Raw genomic sequence first — 25,202 nt, forward strand, 5'->3', positions numbered from 1 at the left:
TTGGTACATAGACAGAACTGGGAAGATTCAGTGGGAGGGGCGGACTCATGACCCCACCTCCGCCCCACTCTCTCCCCAGGAATATCTCGACGTATTGGGCAGGCCCATGGTGCTGGCGGGCAAGGAGGCCAAGCAGGTGCAATGGACTAATGTGTACGAGGATGCACTGGTAAGGCCTTAGGGCAAGGACGGGGCTGGGCCGACCACCTTCCCCTGGGATGTGCCCACAGGGTCAAGTCCCATGAGGCTCCCCTGATGGTGGTAAACCAAACAAATGAGAAAGAGAGGTGGCCTGTCCCTGCAGCGCCCCTGCTCTGAACACTCAGGGTGGGGGCACGGCTGCCTACAGGAGTCTGACCCATATTCTTCCTCTCCTTTCAGGGGCTGGGGATGGTGGTGACAGGGACCCTCCCTGTTTTCAACCTGACACAAGATGGCCCTGGGGAAAAGAAGGTGAGGGTTGGGTATACCCATAGCAGGTCTGGGATAGAGGAAGGACAGGAGGCTGCAAACCAGACCGGGGTGGCCACTTGTGAGAGCAACTTGAGGTCATGGGCGTGAGCGGTTGGGCAAGGTGACCCCCTCCCAGGGAATTGAGCCCACTGCAGACCCCTGCCTCTGCTCCCAGAACCAGCTGATCCTGGGCGTGATGGGCATCGATGTGGCTCTGAATGACATCAAGAGGCTGACTCCCAACTACACGGTGAGTGTAGTTCACCTCTCCATCTCCCTGCTCTCCCGCTCTTGTGGACATAAGCCAGGCTCAGCAGTGGCTGATGGGGATTCCCACAGCTCTGTGGAGTCCTCTGAGTTCAGGCAGTCTGGGAAGGCTTCCAGAGGAGATGACCTTGGGCCTGGAGCTGGAATGGGCAAACTTTCTGTCAAGGGCCAGACTATGAGTATTTTAGGCTCTGCCAACCTAAATACGCATACTCAGTTCTGCTGCTGTATTGAGAAAACAACCAGAGACAAAACATAAATAAATGGGTATGGCTATGTTCCAATATAGTTTTGTTTGTGGATACTGGAATTTGAATTTCAGATCATTTTTACATGTCATGAAATACAAATTCCTCATTTTCAGTCATTTAAAAATGTAAAAGCCATTCTTGGCTCACAGCACTACAGTAACAGGCAGCGGGCCAGATGTGGTCCATGGGCCCTAGTTTGCTGACCCCTGGTCTGTCACCTAGGCAGGAGTGTCCCAGGTAGAAAGGAGGGGAAGGCAGGCCTTGGAGGCAGAGGGAACTCTCTGGACAAAGGTGGAAAACAGAATCACAAGCCAGGGAAGGGGCTAGATCACTGTGGCTGGCCCAGGGCCCATGGCAAAGGGAGTTTGGGATGTGGTTGTGAAAGGGTTGGGAGGTGGATGTCAGCTTGCTGAAAGGTGAGCCACGTGAAGGCCCCAAGTCGCTGGCCTCCATGTGCAGTGAGAAAACTATCTCAGAGATGTAAGGGGTGAGTCTAGAGCCCTGCTTTTCTTTCCCTTCCACCGGGAAGGGACGCCCCAGGTAGTCCAAAGGTATACTTGTCCCCCTGTGTTCTACCAAGATGGGGACCAGGAAGAGACTTCAGTGGGGAGGGGAGGGAGGGCAGCACAAGAGAGTGCCTTGTGGGGCCAGTGGTGGTGGGGAGGTCCCACTGATCGGGGGGAGGAGCTGAGGAGGCCAGATCACATTCAGGTCCCACAGGGCTGGCCAGCGTGGGCAAGGGCTGCTGCATGAAGGGCACCAGCCTGCTGGGCTTGGCTTGACAGGTAGGCTTGGGGCCGCATGGCATGTGGGGGCCCCTAGCCCAGGCAGGCAGATGGCACCCCCCACCCCAGTAGCATGGAAGGCAGGATGAGGAAGAGCCTGGAGACGGGGAAATTCCCTGCCCAGCCCTCCAGGCCCTAAGCCCCCTGTCTACATCCCTAGCTTGGAGCCAACGGCTACGTATTTGCCATTGACCTGAATGGCTACGTACTGCTTCACCCCAACCTCAAGCCCCAGGTGAGCCAGGTGGGGTGGCCTGCAGGGTTGGGGTGGGGGGATGAACCCTTTGAGAGCGGGACTCCTGACTTCCTACCCGGCCTCCCCTAGACCACCAACTTCCGGGAACCTGTGACCCTGGACTTCCTGGATGCAGAACTGGAGGATGAGAACAAGGAGGAGGTAAGGGAAGAAGGGAAGGAGGGGCACCCAGAGTGGGGAAGGGTCGGGGCTCCGCCCTTCATGTCTCTGGCCCTTCCAGATCCGCAGAAGCATGATCGATGGCAACAAGGGCCACAAACAGATCAGAACCCTGGTCAAGTCCTTGGACGAGGTGAGAAGGTGGCGGAAGGGGGATAGCAGGTCGGGGGTGGGGGGGGCAGACCCCCCGCTTCACCCCTGCCTGCTGCCCCAAGTACCTGACCCAGTGTTTTCTCCCAGAGGTACATAGACGAGGTGACACGGAACTATACCTGGGTGCCCATAAGAAGTACTAACTACAGGTGAGCCGGCCAGCTGGGCAGGCAGGGAGGGGCCGGGGGCCACAAAGCCTGAGCCCTGCTGGGGCTCCCTTCCCCACCCCCAGAGCCCCAGCCTGAACCCTGCTGCTCCTCCCTCCCTGAACCCCAGGTGCCCATTCTCCCCAATCCTACCGGGGCTTTCAGCAGCCAAGACTGCTCACTTCTCACTCCCTGGGTGCTCAGTCCCCAAGGGTCTCTTGCTGGCCCTTCATGAACCAGCAGTGTCTCCTGGGAGCACAGGGCAGACACAGGTCAGAGCATCTGATGTCTCCCCGCTGCCCCACCGCCCTCTACACCCCTCCCTCCCACCTTGGATCCTATCCCTGGATGTCTGCATCAGGATGTCATCCCTCCGCGGCCATCACAGCCCCAGAGCCGGTCCCCCTGCGGGTCAGGCCCAGTCAGTACCCACTGGCTGTGTTCCACATGCCTCATGATCCCCTCCTTCACACTCCAGTGCCAGCCCACAACTGCCCTCACTGTGTCAGTACCAGCCCTGCTTTTAGCTGACTCTCCCATGGCCTGCGCCTCTGGGGACTCTGGACCCCACTGTCATGGGGGTGGCAGCACCCCCACCCCCACAACCTAGCTCACTGACCGTGTTCTGCCCCTTGTGAGTGTGCTGCAGGCCAGAGCGGGGAGGCTAGCTGGCCAGGTGATGTGATCGGGGGAGGCTGCTGGGGTGAGGGGCGGGATGGGGACTTGCCTTGGGACTGGGAGTTCTGAGGCCCCCAGGAGAGTCTGGGACTTGGCGGGTCCGGGCGCCTAGACCATGAATGTGGCACAGCGAACCAGGGAGAGGCCTGGAGGTGGTCTCCAAGGCCACGGGGAGGAGGGTCCGTGCGGCGTGGCCTCCCCTTCCCAGCCGTGACCTGTGCTCCCCACTTCCCCTCCTCCCCAGCCTCGGGCTCGTGCTCCCGCCCTACAGCACCTTCTACCTCCAAGCCAACCTCAGTGACCAGATCCTGCAGGTCAAGTGTAAGTGGCCCACCCCTGCCTGCGCCCTGCACCCCCGCCTCTGCCCCTGCACCCTGGCCGGCCCCAGGCAGCACAGCCAGCCGCTTGTGGCCCAGTGGCCCCTCCTGCCCACTCTGCCCAGCCCCCCCAGGCGCCCGCAGGCTGGGGGCACTGGCCATCGGAAAGTCTGTGGAACTCTGCATGCTCGCCTTTTCTCCGATTTGGTTCCAGACCATTCTCTCATGGTTTCCGTTGAGGTTTTTGTTTTTGCTTTCTCCTCCTCCATGTCTTCCCTCCTGAGCCTGCCTCCCCCACACGCCCCTGGGGGCTGAGTTCTTGGAAGACACACCCTCCTCTTTTCTCTCTCGCCCTAGCTCCCCCGTGCAGCTCTCTCCCCCAGTGATAACCACCCCCCGGGTCTTCCCCCACTCTGCCCCCCAACTCATCCTCCCTCATCTTGCTCTCACCTCCTCTCCCACCTTCTTCCTCCATCGCCTTCCCGCCTCCCTTCCACTCTGCTTTGCTCTCGCTCTCTCCTCCCTTTCCTCCCTCCTTCATTCCCCTCCCTGAACCCCCACCTTCTCTATCTCCCTCCCTCTGCTCACTCCCTCCATTTCTGTCCCCCACATTCCCTCCCTCCCACTCCCCTGTTCAGCCTCTCTCATGCTCTCCTCTCCCACCTTCTCTCCTCCCACTTCCCCTCCTTTGCTCCTTGCACCGTTCCTTCCTCCCCGCTCCTCTGCCTGTGGCTCATCCCCGCATGTCTTGCTCACCCTGGGCCTCCCCCAGAGGCCTCCGGGAGCCTGTGGCCCCACCTGCCCACCGCCCGAGGTCACTGGGAGGGAGGCTGGGGCTCCGGCCCCACCGGGAGCCCCCTGCCCCCCCACCCCGCACCTGCCTGGCCGACTGGGGCTCATCTCCTTTGAGTTTTCTCGCTCTCTCTTTCTCTCTCATGTCGTTTTTTTGCAAGAAGTTTCCTTTCGGTATGATGATGAGACACAATATTTTCATTCAAACAGCCATTGAATAAAATATTGTTTGTGCCCCTCCCCTTCCCCTCCCCCTTTTCGTTTGTTTTTGTGTTTGTGTTGTTTTTGTTTTCCTCGCTTTCTCTCTTGGTGGACTGTCCCAGTGCCAATCAGCAAACTGAAGGGCAAGTATATTCAGAACCAGCGCACCCTCCTCTCCCCACCCCACCCCTGTCCTCACGGTCCTGCTTGCCCCCCTCCCTGCCCAGGACCAGCCAAACCCCTGCTCTCCAGGGTTCCGCCAGCATCCCCTGGGCTCCTCTAGTTCTTGCCTTTCCTTTGATCCCTAAACTTCTGTTAGAGCCAGCAGCCCTTTCCCCTGGGCCCTGCCTGCAGGGTGGTCTCCAGCGCGTTCTAAGAGCTCAGACCCTCTCCTTATCCTCCTGGTTCCCTCTGGGCAGGCCTCTGCTCCCCTCCTCCATTTTCTCTGTCCCTACAAGACAACTCAACAGTGGGGAGAGGGCTACATGCCTGTCTGCCACCTCCCACCCAGCAGGGCAGGCGGCCTGAGATGTAGGAGGTAGGTAGATCAGTCCTCAGGGGGCTTACGTGAGACTTCCTCAGGGAGAGGCTTTCTCCTGTGACCTCTCCAGTTTGTCTCCAGAAGCCAGCAGCCCTCCCAGGGGGAGACAAAAGGCTTCGGAAGCCCCACACCCTGACCCTGGGACAGAGGCTAGGGCTAGGGCCACAGCCAGGCCACCAGGAGACAAAGGCAGGCTGGGCGCTGGCCAAGGTGCTGAAGCCCATGTGCCTGGTGACTTTGCTGAGGCCTACGGCCCAGCCCTGCCCTGGGGTGTTGGCTGTTCCTGGCAAGAGAGGTCAGGTATGGCGAAGGTGTTCCCCTGGGAAATACAGGCTGACTTGGAGTCCCAGGTCTGGCTGGGAACAGAAGGGACCCCCAAGGGCCAGCAGAGGAACTTATAGGGAATCAGTTTGGGGGTGAAGAAAAAGCTTCTAGCATTCAGAAGTACTTAAGCCAGAGAGTTCAGGGAAAAGGTAGAGAATTCACAGGCCCCAGCAAAGAACACGAGTACTGAGATAGGTCAGCACACAAGGGTCTCTGCCTCTGGCTCATGGAGAGGCCCTCACACCTAGGTATGGGGCCTGGAGAGCCACGGGAAGATGTCCTGTCCCCAGTCACCAAGGGGAAATAAGACCTCCCCAAGAAGCCCTAGTGGCCCTGTCCAGCCTAGTCCAGCAAAGGGGATCCCGCTGCCCCCACTGGTCCGGGTGGAGGTGGAGGACGTGCCCTGCTCCCACTCGCTTGAGTTGTCTTTTCTGCCCTCCCACACCCCTGCCAGGGACCCCAGCAATGCAGGGCCCTGATAACAATGACAACCATAGCATAGTCTCCCTTCCTGCTCTCTTTTTCTTTCTCCTTCTCCTCTCCCCACCCCCCTTCCCTGTCGGCTTGTGTCCAAACCCTGCCTCACAGTCCTATCAGAAAGCAACAGTCCAACCAGTGACTGCCCAGCGCCTTCAGACACCCCAAGTCCAGAATCTTGCAGTGCACTGTGGGAGTATTTTGGATCAGGAAAGACCCCACTTCTACAAAAGTAAAGCCCTGGGGTAATGGAGAGATCAGAATCTGGGTGTAAGGATGTGGAGGTGCATTGCCCAGCATGTCAGAGCAGAGGGCTACCTCCCAGACACAGACCAGCGAGGTGGCCAGTCCCGCTGGGTAGGGAGAAACCCCAGAGGAACCCTAGTAGCCACATGCCCAGATTCACTCATAGACCCACACAGGGACCCTTGCACACATATACATATGCTTACACACTCACGCAAACACACACAGTCACACACCTGCTCTCACATGCACATACACACTCATCCATAAGTGCTCACTCTCATACATGTACAGGCCCAATGGGTGGGTCCCTCAACAGCATCCCATGCATTCCCTGGAGTCCCCAGTTCCTCCCTTGCTGCACTGAGCCCAGACAGGTTCTCGGAAGGAGAGACCAGACCCAGCCCTTGTTCCCCACCTGCCCTCAGGCTCCCAGCCCAAGAAAGCAGGTGTTCAGGTTCAAGAAGTACTTCTGCGCCCTCCCAGCTCCCAGTCATCCTCCCACAAAGTGAGAACATTCCAGGATCTCCCTTCACCCAACCTCCTAACCCAGGAAGACCGCTGGACCCCGCACAATGCACTGCAGCCCACCCCCAGCTGCCCACACCGTCTCTGGTTGGACTGTCTGTGCCCGTGAGAGACCCCCTCAGTTTGGCCATGTTGATGCCTGACACAGAACAAAAGCGAGACCAACCAAAATGCATACAGCTACAGCAAAGAGAGAGAAAAATCCGCAGCCAAAAGCCAATTCCCCTTCCTCAAAGTCTCTTTGGAGGCGAAGGAAGCTCAGCATGCGGTTTTTTTCCATTATGGATGTGATCAGAGTGAGACCAGCGCCTCCCCCAGACCATGCATATATATAGCAGTGTGTGTATATATATGTGTGTGTGTGTGTCCGTGTATATGTGCTATACAGCCGTATGGAAGCATATACAGCCACGCCAAGGGACTCACTGCCGACAGAGGACCAGGCCTGGGCAACATATTGGCTATAACTGCCCTCCTCCTGCGATGCTGTAGTCTCCACAGGCCCTCCACCCCTCCCCGCCCGCCCCCTCTCTCTGGCTCGAACTTGAACATGGAAGTGGCGGGTTTCCTCTTTGCTGGTGTCTCCCTCCCTCCAGCCGCCCTCATCCCTTTCCCTCCAGCCCCGTCAGCTCTGAACCCCTGGCCTCCCACCTCCCCAACCCCCGCCGGATAACCCCCCGTTTCTGTTGCAGATTTTGAGTTCCTGCTCCCCAGCAGCTTTGAGTCTGAAGGACATGTTTTCATTGCTCCCAGGTAGCTTGCGTGTGGCCTTGCTGAGGTGTCCCCACTCCCGAACCCGACCTCCCTGGCCCCGCCTCCCGCACTGCTGCCTGGAGCTGTGTGTGTGTGTCTGTGTCCTGTGCAGTGTCCCCGCGCCACGCATAGCCCCGTATGTGCGGCCGTGTGCATACCCGGGCCATGTCGCCGCACCAGGCAGCACTGGCCAGCTGCCCACAGCTTCGGCTCCCACCAGGCCCCAGGCGGGAGGGCTCTGGACTCTCCGCCGACCTTCCCTGCCGCCCCCGGGTCCCCAGGAAAGAGCCCTTCCCTCCCTGAGCGGACTGTCCGCAGCACGCCCCTCCCCGGGCAGCTGCTGCTCTGGTTTGTGGTGCCCTCCCCCACAACCCCACCCCGCACCTGTCCTTGTCCTGTGTCCGTGTTTGTGTGGGTGTGGGGACCGAGCCAGCCAGAGCCCCTGTCGGCTCGCTGAGGACCAGGCGGGGAGGGATGGGGCTGTGAAGAGCTGCTCTGGCAAGTAAAGGATCAGGGCCCAGCACAGGCCTGGACCTGGAACCATCCCTGGCGTGCAACCTCGTGTGCACACCCTCTGCCTTTTGGCCCACATCTGAGCAGACCACTGGGCCCCCGGATGGTGAAGCCCTCCCCTGGGGCCTGGGCTTTGCATGAGGGCAGGTGGGTGCAACTGACAGAGACCCATGGGCACTCGCGGGCACCACACGGGGGCTCTGGACACTCCTAACCTCCATGTGTGTGCACATGTGTGCATGCACCCACCACATTCGCTGTGACTCTGTAGATGTGTGTTTGTATTCGTGAGTCCTTGTGTACATTTGTAAGAGTCCGAGTGTAAATGCAGGGTGGCTGTGTGCACTGGTGACAGTGGGAATGTGAAAAGGCCTGTGTGGCCCACAGGACCCTGAGGGAGCTCTGAGGGCAGGGGCCACGTTTGTTTTTGTCATCTGTATCTTTGGCACAGGAGAGCTCAATAAATATGTGTTGGGTGAGTGTAAATGTATACCGGGGGTGGGGGCGGGGATTGCAGGTGACTTGTATCCCAAGTACAGCTGTGTGGGTGTCACTCTGAGTCTATCAGGTGTGTCCTCCACACACACAAGTGCAGGCTGTGTGCTGCACAAAGGCCCTGGGAGTAAGTGGGGACTGGGACCCAGCCCCAGGTGCCCTCACAAAGCTGTGCGCTCTTGCACAGCCTCAGGAAGCAGAGTATTTAAAAAATTTCCACAGGACTTCCCTGGTGGTCCAGTGGTTAAGAATCCGCCTGTTAGTGCAGGAGACACAGGTTCAATTCCTGGTCCTGGAGGATTCCACATGCCGCGAAGCAGCTAAGCCCATGCACCACGACTACTGGGCTTGTGCTCTAGAGCCCGGGAGCCTCAACTCCTGAGCTCATGTGCCTAGAGCCCTTGCTCTGCAACAAGAGAAACCACTGCAATGAGAAGCCCATGCACCGCAACTCCATAAATGCCCACGCAGCAACAAAGACCCAGCAGAGCCAAAAAAAATAACTCCCACAAAGTTGCTGCCATGCAGGCCAGAAGGGAGGTTCCTGGTGGCAGGGGTGTGGATGAGGAATTAGGCAGGAAAGATAGCTCCATCTACCAGGGTAGAAGGACTACTCACCGAGACTTCCTGGGAAGCAGAACCCCAAGCAGATCTCCCCACTCCCCACAACCCCCACGTTCTTTAGACCCAGAGTCTGAACCCAGTAGGGCCTTGAGAAGGTGAAAGGCTTGGCCTGTCCACCTCTGGGGGAAGAGCAACCTGGGCAGAGAAAATAGCCAATCCAAGGACCCACGTGTTCCCACCAACTTCCTGAACCCCTCTGTAGTACTATGAAAACAAACTAACGCTCAGGGAGCCTGAGCAAGTTGCCCAAAGGTACAGAGTCAAACAGGCAGCAGGACGAGGTCTCAGACTGACTAAGCCAGTGCTGGAACTCCACCACTGTGGTCCTTGTGGGGCATTTCCTGGGACCTCCCAGGTGTACCGCGTGGTTCCACCTACACTGGAGAGGTGGGAGGCTTTGCAGGGCCACACCCAGAAAGGAGAACCTGCTTGGGTAGAGGGCGCAGACCCTCATTCTCCGCTTCTTCCACCCAAGAGAGTCAACTCCTCCCCATTCAGACCTGGTAACCTGCCAGGCATATATAGTTGGCTGCAGCCCGTGAGAATACACATGCTGCTCCCCGAGGCCTGGGTTTCTCGCCAAAAGGCCAAGCAGGCCTATTGGGAAGCCTCAACCCTGTTGCCCTCTGCAGCCCCCCCAAGCCCACTCTTCTTGCCCCTCCCCACCCCCAGAGAGTATTGCAAGGACCTGAATGCCTCAGACAACAACACCGAGTTCCTGAAAAACTTCATTGAGCTCATGGAGAAAGTGACTCCAGACTCCAAACAGTGTGAGTGCCTGGTGGGACGGCCGGGGCTGGGCAGCACCCAGGCAGCAAAATGGGGCAGCCCAGAGGAACTGGGCAGGTGTGGAAACACACAGGCCCAAGCCAAGGGCAGATCCTGGGAAGGCTTGGAGCTTTGGGGGTAGCAGGGAGAGTGGGCAGGGATCCACAAGAAGATACTCCCTCCCTATTGGCTGATTCATGTTGCTATTTGGCAGAAAACAACAAAATTCTGTACAGCAATTATCCTTCAATTAAAAAAAAAAGATACTTCCTCCACCCAACCCTCCTGTTCCAGGCAACAACTTCCTCCTGCACAACCTGATCCTGGACACAGGCATCACACAGCAGCTGGTGGAGCGCGTGTGGCGGGACCAGGATCTCAACACGTAGGCACCACCCAGCCTGTGGGGGCAGGAGGCTGGGATGGGCCCAGGAGCCCTGCCCTAAAGAAGGCAGGGCAGTGACCTCAACTCCCTGCTGCCCCCAGGTACAGCCTTCTGGCCGTGTTCGCTGCCACCGATGGTGGCATCACTCGAGTGTTCCCCAACAAGTAAGTGACCCGCCCCTGCTACCTGACATCCTGCCCCTGCCTGGGACCCTGCCTCTCTGGCTCCTTGCCTCTGCTGAGACCGCTGCCTCCATGAGTCTCCCCGCTTCCACCAATCTCTGTCTGTCTTGTGTGACCAGGGCAGCTGAAGACTGGACAGAGAACCCCGAGCCCTTCAATGCCAGCTTCTACCGCCGCAGCCTGGACAACCATGGCTATGTCTTCAAGCCCCCGCAGCAGGATGGTGAGTGCACAGCAGCAGGCGGGAAGCTAAGGCTTCCCTGTCTGCTCAGCCATGGCCAGGCTCTGCTCTGTGAGGTCCCTCTCAAATACGAGGCTGGCCGGCTGAGACTGGGGCAGGTAAAAAGGGAAGGCTAGGTTGTGCCAACCTGGCGGAGGGCATGGTTACCCACTTCAGTATTCTCAGAGAATCCCCATGGACGGAGGAGCCTGGTGGGCTGCAGTCCATGGGATCGAAAAGAGTCGGACACGACTGAGCGACTAAACACAGCACAGCAGAGGCTGTGTCAAACACTCTGCTGGGTGCTGGGTGCTTAGGCTGAGATCATCTCAGGCTCGGGTTCCTAGGCTCACGGAGCCCAGCATAGAGTGGTCAGCGTGGCTGCCAGCCCCTACTCCTCACCACCCCACCCCATCCACCCCAGCCCTGTTAAGGCCTCTGGAGCTGGAGAATGACACGGTGGGCATCCTTGTCAGCACAGCTGTGGAGCTCAGCCTGGGTGGACGTACGCTGAGGCCAGCAGGTGAATACCCAGGGCGGAGGGGGGGAAAGAGACACTGGGCAGTGTGCTGCCCAGGCAGGTGGGCATTGATGGCCCCCTTGCTCTCCCCCATAGTGGTAGGCGTTAAGCTGGACCTAGAGGCCTGGGCTGAGAAGTTCAAGGTGCTAGCTAGCAACCGTACCCACCAGGACCAGCCTCAGAAGGTATTTGCTCAACGATGAGGGCAGTAAGACCAGAAGTACTCATTCTGGAGTCCCCAGGAACCCCTACCAGTCCTCCCAGTCAGAGTGGCTCTGGTGCTTATGGGGAGGCAGGGGACCCCGACATATATAAGGTGATGGGAGGGGAAAAACTGGTGGGCACTTATGGTCCTTGCTCTCTGCCCAGCAGTGCGGCCCCAACAGCCACTGTGAGATGGACTGCGAGGTTAACAATGAGGTGCGTGTGCCCTGAACCCTTGTTTACCCCACTCCTGGACACCTTAGTTCCAACAGCAACTCCTAGCCCATCCCTTGGCCAACGGGTTTCAACATCCCACCCTAACTTCACAGCTTTGCCAGAACTGGGGGGAATGGTGCCCCCTCCACTGAACCACTGCTGGGTAGGAAGGGCTGGGCCAGAGCCCCTCCCCATCTTCTTCCCCCTTCCTCCCCTCTCAGGACCTGCTCTGTGTCCTCATTGATGATGGGGGATTCCTGGTGCTGTCAAACCAGAACCATCAGTGGGACCAGGTGAGGGTCAGGAAGAGGGTGGAAGAAGGTATGGGTTTGAGACTTCTGGGGGTATGACACTGCCAGGCCTGTGACTCCCACTCCCTCTGGCATCCCCAGGTGGGCAGGTTTTTCAGTGAAGTGGATGCCAACCTGATGCTGGCACTCTACAATAACTCCTTCTACACCCGCAAGGAGTCCTACGACTATCAGGCAGCCTGTGCCCCCTTACCCCCGGGCAACCTGGGTGCTGCACCCCGGGGCATCTTTGTGGTGAGCCTCAGCAATGCCTGGCCTGGAGATGGGGGGACTGGGAGACCTGCCCACAGAGGACCCCCCACCTCTAATGAGCAAGCTGGGGGTGACCTGGGTTCCCGGACAGCAGTGGGAGCCCACACCACTCTTCCCCACTGCAGCCCACCATTGCAGACTTCCTTAACCTAGCCTGGTGGACCTCTGCTGCAGCCTGGTGAGTCCCCGGGGGAAATAGGAGAGGGAGGGTGCTCCCTGGCCAGGAAGGCTGGAGAGCAACGGGGCAGGGTCAGGCCTCTGCTGACCACTCCCACTCGGTGACCCATGCCCTGCAGGTCTTTGTTCCAGCAACTTCTCTATGGTCTCATCTACCACAGCTGGTTCCAGGCAGGTAGGTTGGGCTTTGGAAACCCCTCCTCAAAGCCCTTCCCCAGTCTGAGACCGACTCCAAAGGGAGGGCAGGGCTTATGGCTGAGCCAGGCTCTGGGTGTAGGGGTGGGGCTGAGGCGCTCTGGGCCCTCGCAGACCCCGCGGAGGCCGAGGGGAACCCCGAGGTGCGCGAGAGCAGCTGCGTCATGAAACAGACCCAGTACTACTTCGGCTCGGTGAACGCCTCCTATAACGCCATCATCGACTGCGGAAACTGCTCCAGGTGCGCGCGAGGCGTGGCCAGAGGGGCGGGGCGAGGGCGGGGCGAGGGGCGGGGCGAACCTCAGCGCCCCCGCCCTTCTGTGCTGCCCCCAGGCTCTTCCACGCGCAGAGACTGATCAACACCAACCTTCTCTTCGTGGTGGCCGAGAAGCCGCTGTGCAGCCAGTGTGAGGCAGGCCGGCTACTGCAGAAGGAGACACACTGTATCCTGCCCGCGCCGCCCCCCGCCGCCCGCCCCCTCCCAACCCCCGCGCGCCCCCTCCGTGCCGCCGCCTCCTTGACTCCCCACCCATGCCCAGCGGACGGCCCGGAGCAGTGTGAACTGGTGCAGAGACCGCGGTACCGGAGAGGCCCACACATCTGCTTTGACTACAACGCCACGGTAAGGAGCGGGGGGAGGGCGGCTTTGACCCGCAGCTCCCACTCTCCCCAGGGCCAGTGCGGCCCTGCACGCCCCCTGCCCATCCCCGCCCGGGCCGACCGGCTGCTCCCTATCTTTTCCCAACAGGAAGATACCTCAGACTGCGGCCGCGGAGCCTCCTTCCCCCCGTCGTTGGGTGTCCTGGTGTCCCTCCAACTGCTGCTTCTCCTGGGCCTGCCTCCCCGGCCACAGCCTCAAGTCCACGCCCACCCCTCTCGCCAACTCTGAGTGTCCCTCCCCCGCGCCAGGCCTCCCCCACCGTTCCCTGCTCACCTGCCCCCCACTCCCCGCCTTAGAGCCTTGCCCCCTCCCTCAGTGAAGGAACTGCGCCCTCCTGGCTCCCAGAATCTGCGCCTTGGGGTGGGGGTGGGGGTGCTGAAGGAGGTCGCTGCAGGTCTCTGGCCCCTAAGCCACGTCTCGCTGCTGGACTGTCAGAGTGTCCCCAGACCCCTCATTCCCACTGGACTCACCCACTCCTGAGGGCTGGGCCAGGGAGGCCACAGTACTGGTGCCAAACCAGGCCTCTACTGCCCGTGCTGCCCTGAGGCTCCCTTTGTGTGGGAGACCTAGGCCTTGCCCCACCTGGACTCCTCTAACCTGGCCCTTCTGCCCCACCCAGGACTAAATCTGGATTCCCTGGGAATAACAGAGGAAATGGTGATGGGCAGTTTGAGGCCTGTGCGTCCCAGCTTAGCCCCGGCAGGAGAGCCCCCATTGATTCCTGCCTCTCTCAGGCCTACAGCCACCCCTCCCCCTCTCCTTCCCCAAGCCCTGCAGGTAGCAGGACAGCGACAGTGACACTGGCTAAGACACAACCCCATACACAACTGGAGCCCTGAGGGCAGAGACTGGACTCACGTTAGACAGACCCAGGAGGACACACACACACACACAGAGACATGCACCATGGAGTGGGGTGAGGGTAGGGGCTCACAGCCTTACGCGGGGTGAGGGGTTGGTGGGAGGGTTGGCACATGCAGGCTCCATCTCCTGCTCACCGTCAGCCTCTAATCTAACCTGTAGCCCAGCTGGTCCTCTGTCTCTAAAGCTGAATGTCAAATAGTGCCAAATGCGGAGGCAAAGGGGGAAGATCCCTGTCCCAACTTTGCCGCCAGTGTCCCCTAAATGCCCGTGACCCTGCCAGGTGCTCATTGTAACCATTTCTCACTCGTGTCAGGCCCCCAGGGGGACCACATGCCACTGCCTGCACCCCTCAGCAGAGGAACTCTCACCAGACATCGCCCTTTGCCTTAGTGGCGGTGACTTGATCACTCCTAGCTGGATCATCCAACCCGCAATCTGGCCCTTACACACTCAGGCCTATCTCTTTCCCTCTCACACACACACTCCCTGGCCAAACTGCTCCTCCCTGAACACACACTTACACATATGCACACACATATACACACTCTGTGCACACACACAGAGGCTGGGCCTGGGAACATCTCTTCACACCGTTCATTCTGGTCATTTCCCCCAAAGGCATCCCAGCCTGGGGGCCGTTGGGGGACTGAGGGCAGGGGGATGTGGCTGTGGGGCTCAGATGGACTGGGAGGAGGGGGGAGGGTGATGCATTAATTAATGGCTCCGTTAATTAATGTCACATTGCTTGTCGCTTTCTCAGTGTGTGTATGTATGGTCCATGCCTGCTGCTGGTGCCAGGGTGGGCACCCATGCTGTACACCCAGCCTAGACGCCAGCCATGTCTTGTGGGGGCGTGTGTGTAACTGTAGTGTAGTCAGGTGCTCAATGGAGAATATAAAAATAAAAAAGAATCAAACATATACAGAAAAATTAATATATATTTTAAGTTTAAAAAACAGAAAAGCAGACAAAACAATCCCCATCAGGTAGTTGTCCAACCCCCAGCTGGGTCTGATCCTTCTCATCACCCACCTGACCTGGCTGTCCCCTCACCTCGGGCTCGGGGGATCTGTGGGGGACTGGGGGGCCATTTCCTTTTATCTGCCCTTTTTTTTGGTTGTTCTATTTTGTACAGACAAGTCGGAAAAACAACAGCGACAAAAAAGTCAAGAAACTTTGTAAAATACTGTGTGTGTGATTCCTTGTAAAATATTTTCAAATGGTTTATTACAGAAGATCAGTTATTAAATAATGTTCATATTTTCACTTCAAATGGTTCCCATACACTGTGTCTGCCTGCAGTGAGGATTGGGTGGCTTGAAGATAGGTGGCCCTGACCAGTTACCACTCAGTTGAGAGCAAAGCCATACCAATCCAGGTCTCTGGTGGGTGGAAGGCATGATGCTTCCCAGGTTTCCTAAGTGCCAGATCCTTCACATCCTTTTTTTTTTCTATAATCGTCTCAAAAGCCTTCAGGAAAAACTGTCTTTAAAAAAAAAGTTTCCCAGAGACTCAAGGCCAAAACCATGGAAGAAAGAAGATGGAGATGAGATGCAAGCTTCTGGCCAGTAGAACCAGACTAGGGCCTAGTGAGCAGGTCCTCCAGGTGGACTGAAGAGTGAATACCCGGTCCAAGTCCATGACCTGGTCCTGGAGGGCCACTTTTGCCGTCTGGAGGAGGCCAAGTTCTGCCCAACCCCCACAAGCATGATGGCTGCTCCTTCCCAGCCCAGGGGAGGCCTGGGCCTCTCAGTGGCCACTGCTGCTCACACTGGAACACAAGTCTGAATCCTTTTCAGCAAACCCTCTCAGGCCGCCCTCTGGCAAGCCCTACACCCTTGTTCATTCTAATCCTAACTCTTAATAGTGAACTGTATTGTGTGACCTTTGTGTTCAAGGGTGAAGACAACCACCAGGGCAGAGGTTTCCCACTGACACTGTACACATTCCATACTCTGCACTCACCCAGCTGAGTCCTCACCACAACCTTAAGAGTTAGGTACCAGTTTATCTCCATACTTCTGGTGAGCAAATTGAGACTTAGGAGAAATCCTTTCTCCCAGATTCAAGAAACCACCAAAGGTTTCCGAAATGAGGTGACCTGTGGCTGAGGAACCTCGGATGCTAAATAAGTGAAAGAGGGCATTTGAGGCGTTAGTGAAGACACCTTTCCTCACCCTCCACAAGGGTTTGCCACATAGCAAAGACTAGCAGTCCCTGAGACAGCTCCCATGCTCTGCAACAGCCCGAGAGGTCCTCGGTTAGATTTGCCATGTAAAATACAAAACATCCAATCTGACTGGGATTTCAGATAATCAACTAATATTTTTTAGTATGTTCCCAACATTGCATGGGACATAACTATAAAAACTGGAGTCACATGTATCCTGAAAAAAATTGTTTATCTGAAATTCAAATCTCATTGGCCTGTATTTTGATTTGCTGAATCTGGCAACCCTACCCCGGCGTGGCATCCAGCAGGAACCCAGACCCCAAAGTTAAGGCATAGCAACACCTGTGATCTGGAAGGTTATGCACACATCAGCAGTTGTACTGCTGGCGGAAAGGAAGGGATTCTGCACTTTAAAAATGTACTTTGTTAACATAATTATTTTAATTATATGCACATTTTAAAAATTCAGTTTTGCACAGGTGGCTTCAGGTGGCTGCCTGAAGCCACCACTGCAGTGAGGCAGAGGTCCAAGGCCAGCCTGAACCAAGTTTGTGGAAAGACCTCTCCATCAGGATCATCCATTGACTGTGGTAAGGAAGAGTCATCGAGAGAGGTCCAGCCTCACCCGTTTTGGGGCTGGAGACCGGAGTTCAAGTATGGGCTCCACCTCACTTGTACACAAGGGCAGCCTGGGCAACACACTCAGACCGCACCCAGGGTGGACTGCATTTTACACCCCAGTCCCCTTGGATCGTCACGGATGTCCCGTCATCATCTCCATTCAACGGTCCATGAAACTGAGTTTCAATAAGGTTCGGGAATTTGGCCAATGCCACACATCGGTCAAATGACAGAGCAAGAATTCCAACCTGAGTCAGGCATACACCAGACCGTGGAAGTACCGGGAGTTCGCGCTCGCTGGATCATCCAACATTCTTACTCGCACACCTGCACACAAGGATACACCCACTCAGATGTACGGGCAGACATCGAGCCACTCCTCCCGGGAAATTCAGAAAGTGCGTGGCGTGCAGCTGTGCGGCCGCTGGTTCTCGCCGCTCTCCTGAGGTTGTTCGCCCTCCCCCCACGTCTGGAGAACCGGCGGAAACGGTCCTGAGCACTACAACTCCCAAGCACACCCGCCTCTCCCGGCGCACAGCCTCCTGGGACTTGTTCTACCCAGAGCCCAGATTGCCGCAGGTCCCGGTCTGGCCGAGGACTTCATGTCCCAGCATGCCGCGGAGCCGCAGGGCCGACGCTCAGAGGGCTTCCTGCCGCCGCCCGGAACGCGCAGGCGCAGCGCCCTGTTTGTCGGCGCCTGAGAAGGGAGGAGGTACTGTCGAAAACCAAGACCGAGGCCGAGGCGGAGCTGACCAGACTTGACTCCGGCCCACAACTAGTCTCCGTGCAGCGCGGACCGTAAAAGGCTCCAGAGTGGATGGAGGAGATCGAGCCCTGAGATCACCGCCAGCCCGGTCGACGCTGTGACCACACAGGGCGGGGGGGGCGGGCAGGCGATCCCTAAGCTGCTCAGGGCCTTTCCTCAGATCCCCGTTGAGGGGCCTAGGCCCCGGCCCCGCGACCGACCAGGCCCGGCTCTGCCCTTTGGGACCGGAGTCGACCCGACCGGAAGTAGAAGCCTTCACCGGGGCCATAGGCCAGTGACTAGGTCGGGCCCGGGCCTCCCGTCGGGGCCGGACTGGAAAGAGGCCCCGGGGAGGCCCCTAGCCCACTAAACCCTCCCTCAGGCCAACGCCCTCCAGGAAGATGCAGCGCGCCCTACCGGGCGCCCGCCAACACTTGGGGGCCATCCTGTCCAGCGCCAGCGTGGTGGTGAAGGCCCTGTGCGCGGCCGTACTATTTCTGTATCTGCTGTCCTTCGCCGTGGACACGGGCTGCCTGGCGGTCACCCCAGGCTACCTCTTTCCGCCCAACTTCTGGATCTGGACCCTGGCTACCCATGGGTTGATGGAACAGCATGTGTGGGATGTGGCCATCAGCCTGGCCACGGTAGTGGTAGCTGGACGTTTGCTGGAGCCCCTCTGGGGGGCCTTGGAGCTGCTCATCTTCTTCTCAGTGGTGAACGTGTCTGTGGGGCTGCTGGGGGCCTTTGCCTACCTCCTCACCTACATGGCTTCCTTCAACTTGGTTTACCTTTTCACTGTCCGCATTCACGGCGCCCTGGGCTTCCTCGGTGGCGTCCTGGTGGCGCTCAAGCAAACCATGGGGGACTGTGTGGTCCTGCGAGTGCCCCAGGTGCGTGTCAGTGTGGTGCCCATGCTGCTGCTGGGGCTGCTGCTGCTGCTGCGGCTGGCCACGCTGCTCCAGAGCCCGGCACTGGCCTCCTATGGCTTTGGGCTGCTCTCCAGTTGGGTGTATCTTCGCTTCTACCAGCGCCATAGCCGAGGCCGAGGGGACATGGCCGACCACTTTGCTTTCGCCACCTTCTTCCCCGAGATCCTGCAGCCTGTGGTGGGCCTGCTGGCGAACCTGGTGCATGGCCTCCTGGTGAAAGTAAAGATATGCCAGAAGACAGTGAAGCGCTATGATGTGGGCGCCCCATCCTCCATTACCATCAGCCTCCCAGGCACAGACCCTCAAGACGCAGAGCGGAGAAGGTACTGTGGAATCTTCCAAAACCTTGTTCAGCTAGGAGAATCTTACAGATCAGGTCACATTCCATCTTTTGAGGTGCTTGCTGTATGTAGGCTGGCAGCTGTATGTAAGATTACAGTAAGATGTTGGGGGCAGATTCAGAAAGAGAAAATCCAGTTTGTGGCCTTGATCTCAACACTTCGGTATCTGGGCTGCATAAGGTGCTTTCCAAAATTAGGGAGTAAAAGTTGCCTTTCTCACCACTCAGGGTGCTTAAGTTTCAAGAAACGCCCTGCTTCCTTTTGAACTGTGTGAGGGCTAGTGGAGAGCGTGGAGAGCCAGGTACACATAACCCTGGCCTTGTCTGAGAATCTTGGCATTCTAGACGCTGGTCCCGTGAGAGCCAGAAACAACCCGCTGGTCTTTTTTCCCCTGTGAGAGAGGGACAGGGAAGGAGACCTGGGCTCCTTATGAGGTGGTTGGGGCCACCCCAGTTTCCAATGCTGGACTTCCACCCTCTTCCTGGGCCTTAATTCAGATGTTGTGCTTCTCTGCAGCTTATTTATTAACAGGGAAGCCTGGGGTATAACTAGACTTAGACAACCACTGGCCCATATACACTGACTCTGGCAGGCATGTGTTACCAAACTCAGGGGACAGCCATGTGACCCACCGAGGGAGCCTGCTGACCACACCAGGGAATGGAGACAGCCTTTTCATTATCTGTAAACCAAGCCATCTGCACCATCAGGAGTCTCAGCTGAATTATTCACTTAATGAACCTTGGCCAGGGCAAGCCAGATCTCTTTTTAATCCATCTCTTTCTCTCTCTCCCAGGTGTATGGACTCTGACCAGAGTGGTCACAGCTCTGTTTCCAACATTATTCTTGAGTGGTTTTTGTTGTTTTTATTGTTTGGGTTTTTGCTTTTTTAATGCAATTACTTGAATTGTGAAATCTAGAGCAGGTTCTGTTCCAACTTTGTGCATTTGTCAAAGGCTTCTGCTTTTGCGCACCCATGAGATGAGTTCTTAGCAGGCAACTTTACAAATTCAGTTAGACTTGTTCAAGTGCTTACTCGCCACTGGGGCTTTGGAGTGTGGGACACACCCCTCTCCTGAAGGAGTTTCCAACTGGAGAAGGCCAGATTACTGTGGTCCAAGGTGGCAAGAGTTAGTACACATGACATGCTTAATTGTGGGCCTTACAGTTTGTCTCTCCATGGCTAATCAATCATAGAGACTGAGTTCTTTATTAAACTAACCTTAACTGGTGGAGGAGATGCAGCCAGAAGGGCTGGGCCTACTGGAAACTGAACTGTCCTCAGAGATGTTCAGGTGATCCCAGGCCACAGTGGTGGCCCCTCCTCTAGTGAGAAATCTTGGATTATTAGGGTTGGCTGGACATTCGAAAAACCTTCACAGCCCCAAGAAACTGGACAGTTGGAGGCATGTTGGGGTGGAGGTGTCAGGAAGTGGGTTCCTGGCATAGCCTTGTGGATGTCACCTTGCTTGGGGATAGGGATCACTCTACCAAGCAGTTTGATCTCTTGCTTCATGCCACACTCCCTGCCCCAAAGAGCTAGCAATAATGGGAGGCAGGGTTTCCCATCTTTGACCCTTGTGACGGAGTGGTGAGCATGCCACTATCTCTCTACCTTGGCAGGTTTTAAACAGAATTGACTAGGCAGTCTCCAGAATGGGAGTCTAGGTAGCAGAGGGAAGGACTGTCCTGTCTGTGCCAACTTGCCATGGTGCCAGGCTGAAGGACAGGGTGGAAGTGTGCTGGGGCTTTACGTGCCTGTGTTCTTGTTGTACCTCCTGTCATGTTCCCTGGCATGGTGGAGATTTTGGTTTTCTTCTGGAACGTGGAAGGCTATACAGGTCTCCCATGCTGGTAGCAGAGTTGGAGGCATCAGGGGTCCACAGTGACCACTATGAGGAGTATTACCTGGCAGCATGAGCAGTCCACCTCCTGGTGGGCAGGGTCCCAGGTCCTCGTATATACCTTCTTCTAGCGAACTTCCCCACTTTCCTTCAGGGTGGGGTCTCCAGGGGTCTGCCCAGTGGAACCAGGCCTGGCCTGTGCCCTACCCACGTGGGCTGTTTTTTCCTTCCTCTCTTCCCACTAGAACACTGTGTGTTCCTCCTCTAACCCAGGTCTTGGTGGTATTGAGGGTTCTTCTGGGAAGGCCAATGTTAAGAGTCAGGAGGGGTGAGCTAACCCAAGTTGGCCCTGCTTTCCCAGGCTGAGAGCCAAGGCAAGGGCTTAAGTTCCAAACCTCCCCACAGACCCTTGCCAGGGGGTTCACAACACTCCTGACAAGGAGATAAGGAGAAGTTATGCCTTGAATGTGATCCTGGTGCCCAGCAGAAGTTCATGCATCCAGGGACTTGCCCTTCCACCATCTGCCGTGGGTCACAGTTCTGCCTAACCTTAGGCACCATTCTCAGAACCATGCCTGGGGCTGGCCTGGGGACACCCTGGGAGGTACCCAGCGTTCTCAGCCTGGAGGTGTCCAAGCTATGGAGGGAGTGCTCTACAGCCTTTGGGTCCTCATTCAGATGGCAGAGAGCCCTAATCGGATCCCTGGGGAGCCCTGGGCCCTACAATGGGGAAGGAGAACACATAGGATTTTGAGAGGCATGTGAGCAGTAAGGCAATTCAGTTTCCTGGGGGAAAGAATACAGGGCATGAGCCGAATTCAGACCCATAGTGACCTGTCATCTTTCCCCGGCCCCAGGCAACTGGCTCTGAAGGCCCTCAACGAGCGGTTGAAGCGAGTGGAGGACCAATCCGTCTGGCCCAGCATGGACGACGATGAAGAGGAGGCTGGGGCCAAGATGGATAGCCCCGTGCCGTCAGACAAGGCCCCCACACTCCCAGGGAAGGGGGCTGTCCCAGAATCAAGCCTGATCACCTTTGAGGCAGCTCCCCCAACGCTGTAACTCTAGACCACCTTGAGTGTAGCACCTCCTCTCCCAAGCCCCCTTTGACACCCTCTCAGCTACTCCAGGGCACTGACTGCTCTGACGAGAGGGGAGAAGGCCTGCTGCGGGTTGCCACAGCCTTCTGCTATTTCTCGCCAACACTACCCAGGACTCTTGCTACCTGGTTCCAGCTCCAGACAACCACTCTGCCAGGCATGGGACCTCTGAAGCATAGCCAGCCCAGGCCATCTGAGGTAAGACTGCACCTCAGCAGGCAGCCTCAAGCAAGTGGCTGCACGGACACTGGTGCCGTGGCTCCTGGGCCAACCCTCACACCTGACACTGGTTGCTGAGAGCCCTGGGCCAAGGCAGGGATTTGCCAAAAACATTCTGGGGGTCCAGCCCGTGCAGGAGCCTAGCGCAGGGCTGCTGCACATCCCTGCCTGCCCCCAGAAAGACTACGCTCATGTCAAGATTTCTGATTCCCTCTGCTGTGGCCATGGCTGCTTCCAGGCCAGAGTAGTCACAGCTCCCAGGTATTTTCTACAGGACCACTTGAGTGGGCAGCCAAGCCCTGCCTCGCAGTATCAATAAAGCAGTTCTTTGAGGTATGGCTCCTGGGCTCCGTTAGACCACCTTGTGCAGCCCCCTCAGCATGCTCAGCTGTGGATTAGACAGGGACCTCAGGTTCCAGGGCTCGGTCACGAAGGCTGTTCCCACTGGATAAAAAACCCACTGCCCTCATTGTTCCCCACCCCCCCGTCACACTCTCCCTTGCCTCACCACACATGTCCACTCTCAAGCAGCCTTCCCAGAGCTGTCACTTCAGACCCTTACTCTCTCTCCCTGCACTACCTGGTCAGGGAGGCCCTGCCTGAAGATCTGATGACTAAGGGTCTCTCTGTCATAAGGAGTTGTTCTTACCCATGGTTCACTTTGAAGACAAGAGTGCTCAGTGTTTGGCACCTATGGAGGCAGCCCATCCCCAGCTCCCATCCTGTCATTGCCCAGATTTGACCATCACAGCCGAAACTCCCAACACAGTGGGCACCTGGGGAAACTGAAAGGACACACAGTCCCACCAGTCACAGCTACAGCCCGAGGACCTGCTAGGGCCCCAGGTGGCATGGGACACTCAGCAGCCAGATCCCAGGGGCTAATGTCGCAGCAGAGCTTCAGCTCCTCGGGGAGCAGCCATAGACAGGTCCATCCTGCTCAGCTGCCCGTTTGTTCCTGCTGATGGCATTAGCAAGAACTATCCCCAGCTCTGGGCTATTTCTCCCATCCAGTCTTTTCAGTCTTTTTTTTCTTTTTGACTGCACCTCGCAGCATGTGGGATCTTAGTTCCCCCACCAGGGATCAAATCTGTACCCCCTGCTTTGGAAGCTCAGAGTCTTAACGACTGGACTATCGGGGAAGTCCCTTCAGTATTTTTTTTTTACTTTATTTTACTTTCTTCTCTTCTGTAATTTCTGGACATACCAGCAGAAGTTGAGTTGCTGGGGGTAGGGGCGCAGTCTTGCAACCCCAACTTCATCCAGGCACATGATCCATAAACTCCTCTGGGACGGTAGAGAAAGAAGGAAAGGGGAGGTACTGCAGCATGAGGATCAAGTAACAATGTCACACACAGGACTCCGGCTGCCCCAGTGCCTGAGGTGTCCCATGAGCGAGCTGAGAGAGTCCAGGTGGTCTCAAACCCGGCTCCCACGCTGAGGGGCAAATCCAGGCTTTCCCAAGGCCGGGAAGAGTTCACGGCTGGATCCTCTTGCGGTACAGGTAGGCGTTGCTCACCTGGTTCATAATGACCAAGCTGGTAACGACAGGGCAAAGCACAGCCAGGTACCAGACCCCACCGGTGACTGTGGCAGTGAACCAGAGTGAGCACATGCCCAACAAGAGGCTGGCACCCCCCAGAAGGTAGCCCACCAACCCCGAAGTGGCATGGTACAGCTTAAGCTTGGCCAGGGGCCATCGAGGCAGCAATTTGGGGTAGAGCAGCCCCACCCCACCCGAGCACTGCAGCCCTGCCCACAGCACAGCCAGCAGCCCTGCCCGCCCATGCCACGTGGCCAGGTGGGCCTTGCCAAGCTGTTCCTTGTGGAGGATGACAAGGCCCAGGCCCAGCAATGCACACAGCAAGGCCAGCAGCTGCAGAACCCAGTGGCAACGCGCTCGGCCCTTCCGTGAAAGGGAGCGCAGCAACGAACTCTCAGGAGAGAACACCAGCAGTGCCTCCGTCATCAGGAAAGAGAACTGCGGAGACAGAGAGGACACTAAATGAGGGCGCTGCCAGGCAGCAGGGAAGGGTTTTAGATAGAACCTAAGCTGCCAGCTAGTGTGGGCAGATTGCCCTTTATCCTCTCCCCCACTGACAAGAGTATTTGGTGGGGCAAGAGTGGAAAACCATCTGGGACAGAACATGTGTTCTGAGTGACCAGCAAGAGGTACCTCTCCACACTTCTTCCTGAGTGCTACTCTGAAATGTCATCTCTGCTATGTTACCCAGCAAACACAAGGCTTGAGATGTGGCAGTTATAAATGATTCACAAGCTTTGTTTCCCTGACAGGCCTGGATACAATTTCTTGGCAAGAGTTGTCCACATGGGTACACTGTTTCAGGGAATAGTAAGTGCACCACTGTAAATTAAGGTGACAGGAGGCACAGGTACACCCAAATGCATATTCTAAGCCTCCTACCTGGAGGTGGCTAAAGCATCGTTCTGTACTTAGACAAACCCATTTGCCCTGCATCTTGATTACCCTAGTTCAAGTCCAGACATAAACTACAGCAGGAGTTGGAGCCTACAGTTTCTCCAACCCCACATCCCACCCCTCCAAATCGATATTAAGTGTCCATTTACATTTAGAGGCCACTAAAACCACACCCAGAGCCATACTCCCTCCCACTCCTAAGAGCTGGCCAGGTTCACTACTTACAGCCAAAGACATAAGCACAGGGTGCCAGGAGAAGAGACCTGGAATGAGAAGAGGATGCCTCGTGAATCTCCACAAGCAAGAGCCCAGCCACACCAATCCCCACAGGCTGAGGAAAATGAGTAGCCCACCACCCAAGGAGGTGGTGCCAAAATGCAAGCCCCGTCTTGCTGCAGCGAGCTGACCCCGTATCTATTCTCTCTTCCTGGACCCTCCCTGGATCAGAGGCCACCCTTCGCCATTCCTCTGGCAGCCCTCCCTCTTTCCCCCTGCACTTTGCAAGAGGCAGCCAACTCTGTGGGGCCTGGCCAAGCTGGCAGAGCCCTCACTCTCATCTACTCCACCCTGTTTATCCCTCCAGCATGGCATGTCCCTCAGCCAGCCAGGCCTTTCCCAAGAGTCAGACCCAAGGCTTCCTATTGCCCCTGCTCCCCAGGAAAAGTGACAGTTCCCAAAAGTCAGTAACTATGCATTCTACTTACTGGAGCCAGGCCTGGCAAGTACAGCCACAAAGATGGTGAAGCCCAGGGCCACAAGGTGGGCAGCAGCCCCGGAGGCAGTGCGCAGAGCTCGGTATATGTGTGACTCGGTCTCCACAGAAAGGGCCATGATCACTCAGGCCGGCTGTAGCCTGAAAGCATAGCAGAGTGAGCA

At 57.1% G+C, this 25,202-nt stretch overlaps 3 protein-coding genes across 8 annotated transcripts in view; 2 read left to right on the forward strand and 1 right to left on the reverse strand.

The window, feature by feature from the left end:
* CACNA2D2 (calcium voltage-gated channel auxiliary subunit alpha2delta 2) overlaps positions 1–16,659 on the forward strand; it is a 141,632-nt gene extending 124,973 nt beyond the window's left edge. Inside the window, exons 15-39 of one of the 4 annotated variants that reach the window (XM_065933616.1) lie at positions 80–169; positions 382–453; positions 629–703; positions 1,917–1,991; positions 2,082–2,153; positions 2,233–2,304; positions 2,412–2,473; positions 3,393–3,469; positions 4,581–4,601; positions 7,267–7,327; positions 9,632–9,729; positions 10,022–10,112; positions 10,214–10,276; positions 10,414–10,517; positions 10,939–11,037; positions 11,131–11,219; positions 11,407–11,454; positions 11,676–11,747; positions 11,847–11,999; positions 12,143–12,195; positions 12,314–12,369; positions 12,504–12,630; positions 12,723–12,832; positions 12,929–13,011; positions 13,138–16,659. In XM_065933616.1, coding sequence (XP_065789688.1) covers positions 80–169; positions 382–453; positions 629–703; positions 1,917–1,991; positions 2,082–2,153; positions 2,233–2,304; positions 2,412–2,473; positions 3,393–3,469; positions 4,581–4,601; positions 7,267–7,327; positions 9,632–9,729; positions 10,022–10,112; positions 10,214–10,276; positions 10,414–10,517; positions 10,939–11,037; positions 11,131–11,219; positions 11,407–11,454; positions 11,676–11,747; positions 11,847–11,999; positions 12,143–12,195; positions 12,314–12,369; positions 12,504–12,630; positions 12,723–12,832; positions 12,929–13,011; positions 13,138–13,278 — 2,064 coding nt within the window. In that variant the 3' untranslated portion in view covers positions 13,279–16,659. Of the gene's footprint in view, positions 1–79; positions 170–381; positions 454–628; positions 704–1,916; positions 1,992–2,081; positions 2,154–2,232; positions 2,305–2,411; positions 2,474–3,392; positions 3,470–4,580; positions 4,602–7,266; positions 7,328–9,631; positions 9,730–10,021; positions 10,113–10,213; positions 10,277–10,413; positions 10,518–10,938; positions 11,038–11,130; positions 11,220–11,403; positions 11,455–11,675; positions 11,748–11,846; positions 12,000–12,142; positions 12,196–12,313; positions 12,370–12,503; positions 12,631–12,722; positions 12,833–12,921; positions 13,012–13,137 lie in introns of all 4 variants that reach the window. The other 3 variants (XM_065933615.1, XM_065933613.1, XM_065933614.1) reach the window with 3 other exon arrangements.
* Positions 16,660–17,378: 719 nt separating this feature from the next.
* Positions 17,379–22,225, forward strand: TMEM115 (transmembrane protein 115). The gene is made up of 2 exons (XM_065933617.1): positions 17,379–18,705; positions 21,425–22,225. Exons 1-2 carry the CDS (start codon positions 17,855–17,857, stop codon positions 21,627–21,629), a joined length of 1,056 nt encoding a protein of 351 aa, XP_065789689.1. The 5' UTR covers positions 17,379–17,854; the 3' UTR covers positions 21,630–22,225.
* An 823-nt stretch (positions 22,226–23,048) lies between these two features.
* CYB561D2 (cytochrome b561 family member D2) overlaps positions 23,049–25,202 on the reverse strand; it is a 28,128-nt gene continuing 25,974 nt past the window's right edge. For all 3 annotated transcript variants that reach the window (XM_065933640.1, XM_065933639.1, XM_065933638.1), the window contains 3 exons: positions 25,031–25,179; positions 24,552–24,589; positions 23,049–23,867 (listed from right to left, as the gene is read on the reverse strand). In XM_065933640.1, coding sequence (XP_065789712.1) covers positions 23,364–23,867; positions 24,552–24,589; positions 25,031–25,157 — 669 coding nt within the window. In that variant the 5' untranslated portion in view covers positions 25,158–25,179 and the 3' untranslated portion in view covers positions 23,049–23,363. The remainder of the gene's footprint in view (positions 23,868–24,551; positions 24,590–25,030; positions 25,180–25,202) is intronic.

The sequence above is a fragment of the Muntiacus reevesi genome, chromosome 4, assembly GCF_963930625.1.
Source record: "Muntiacus reevesi chromosome 4, mMunRee1.1, whole genome shotgun sequence".
NCBI lineage: Eukaryota > Metazoa > Chordata > Mammalia > Artiodactyla > Cervidae > Muntiacus > Muntiacus reevesi.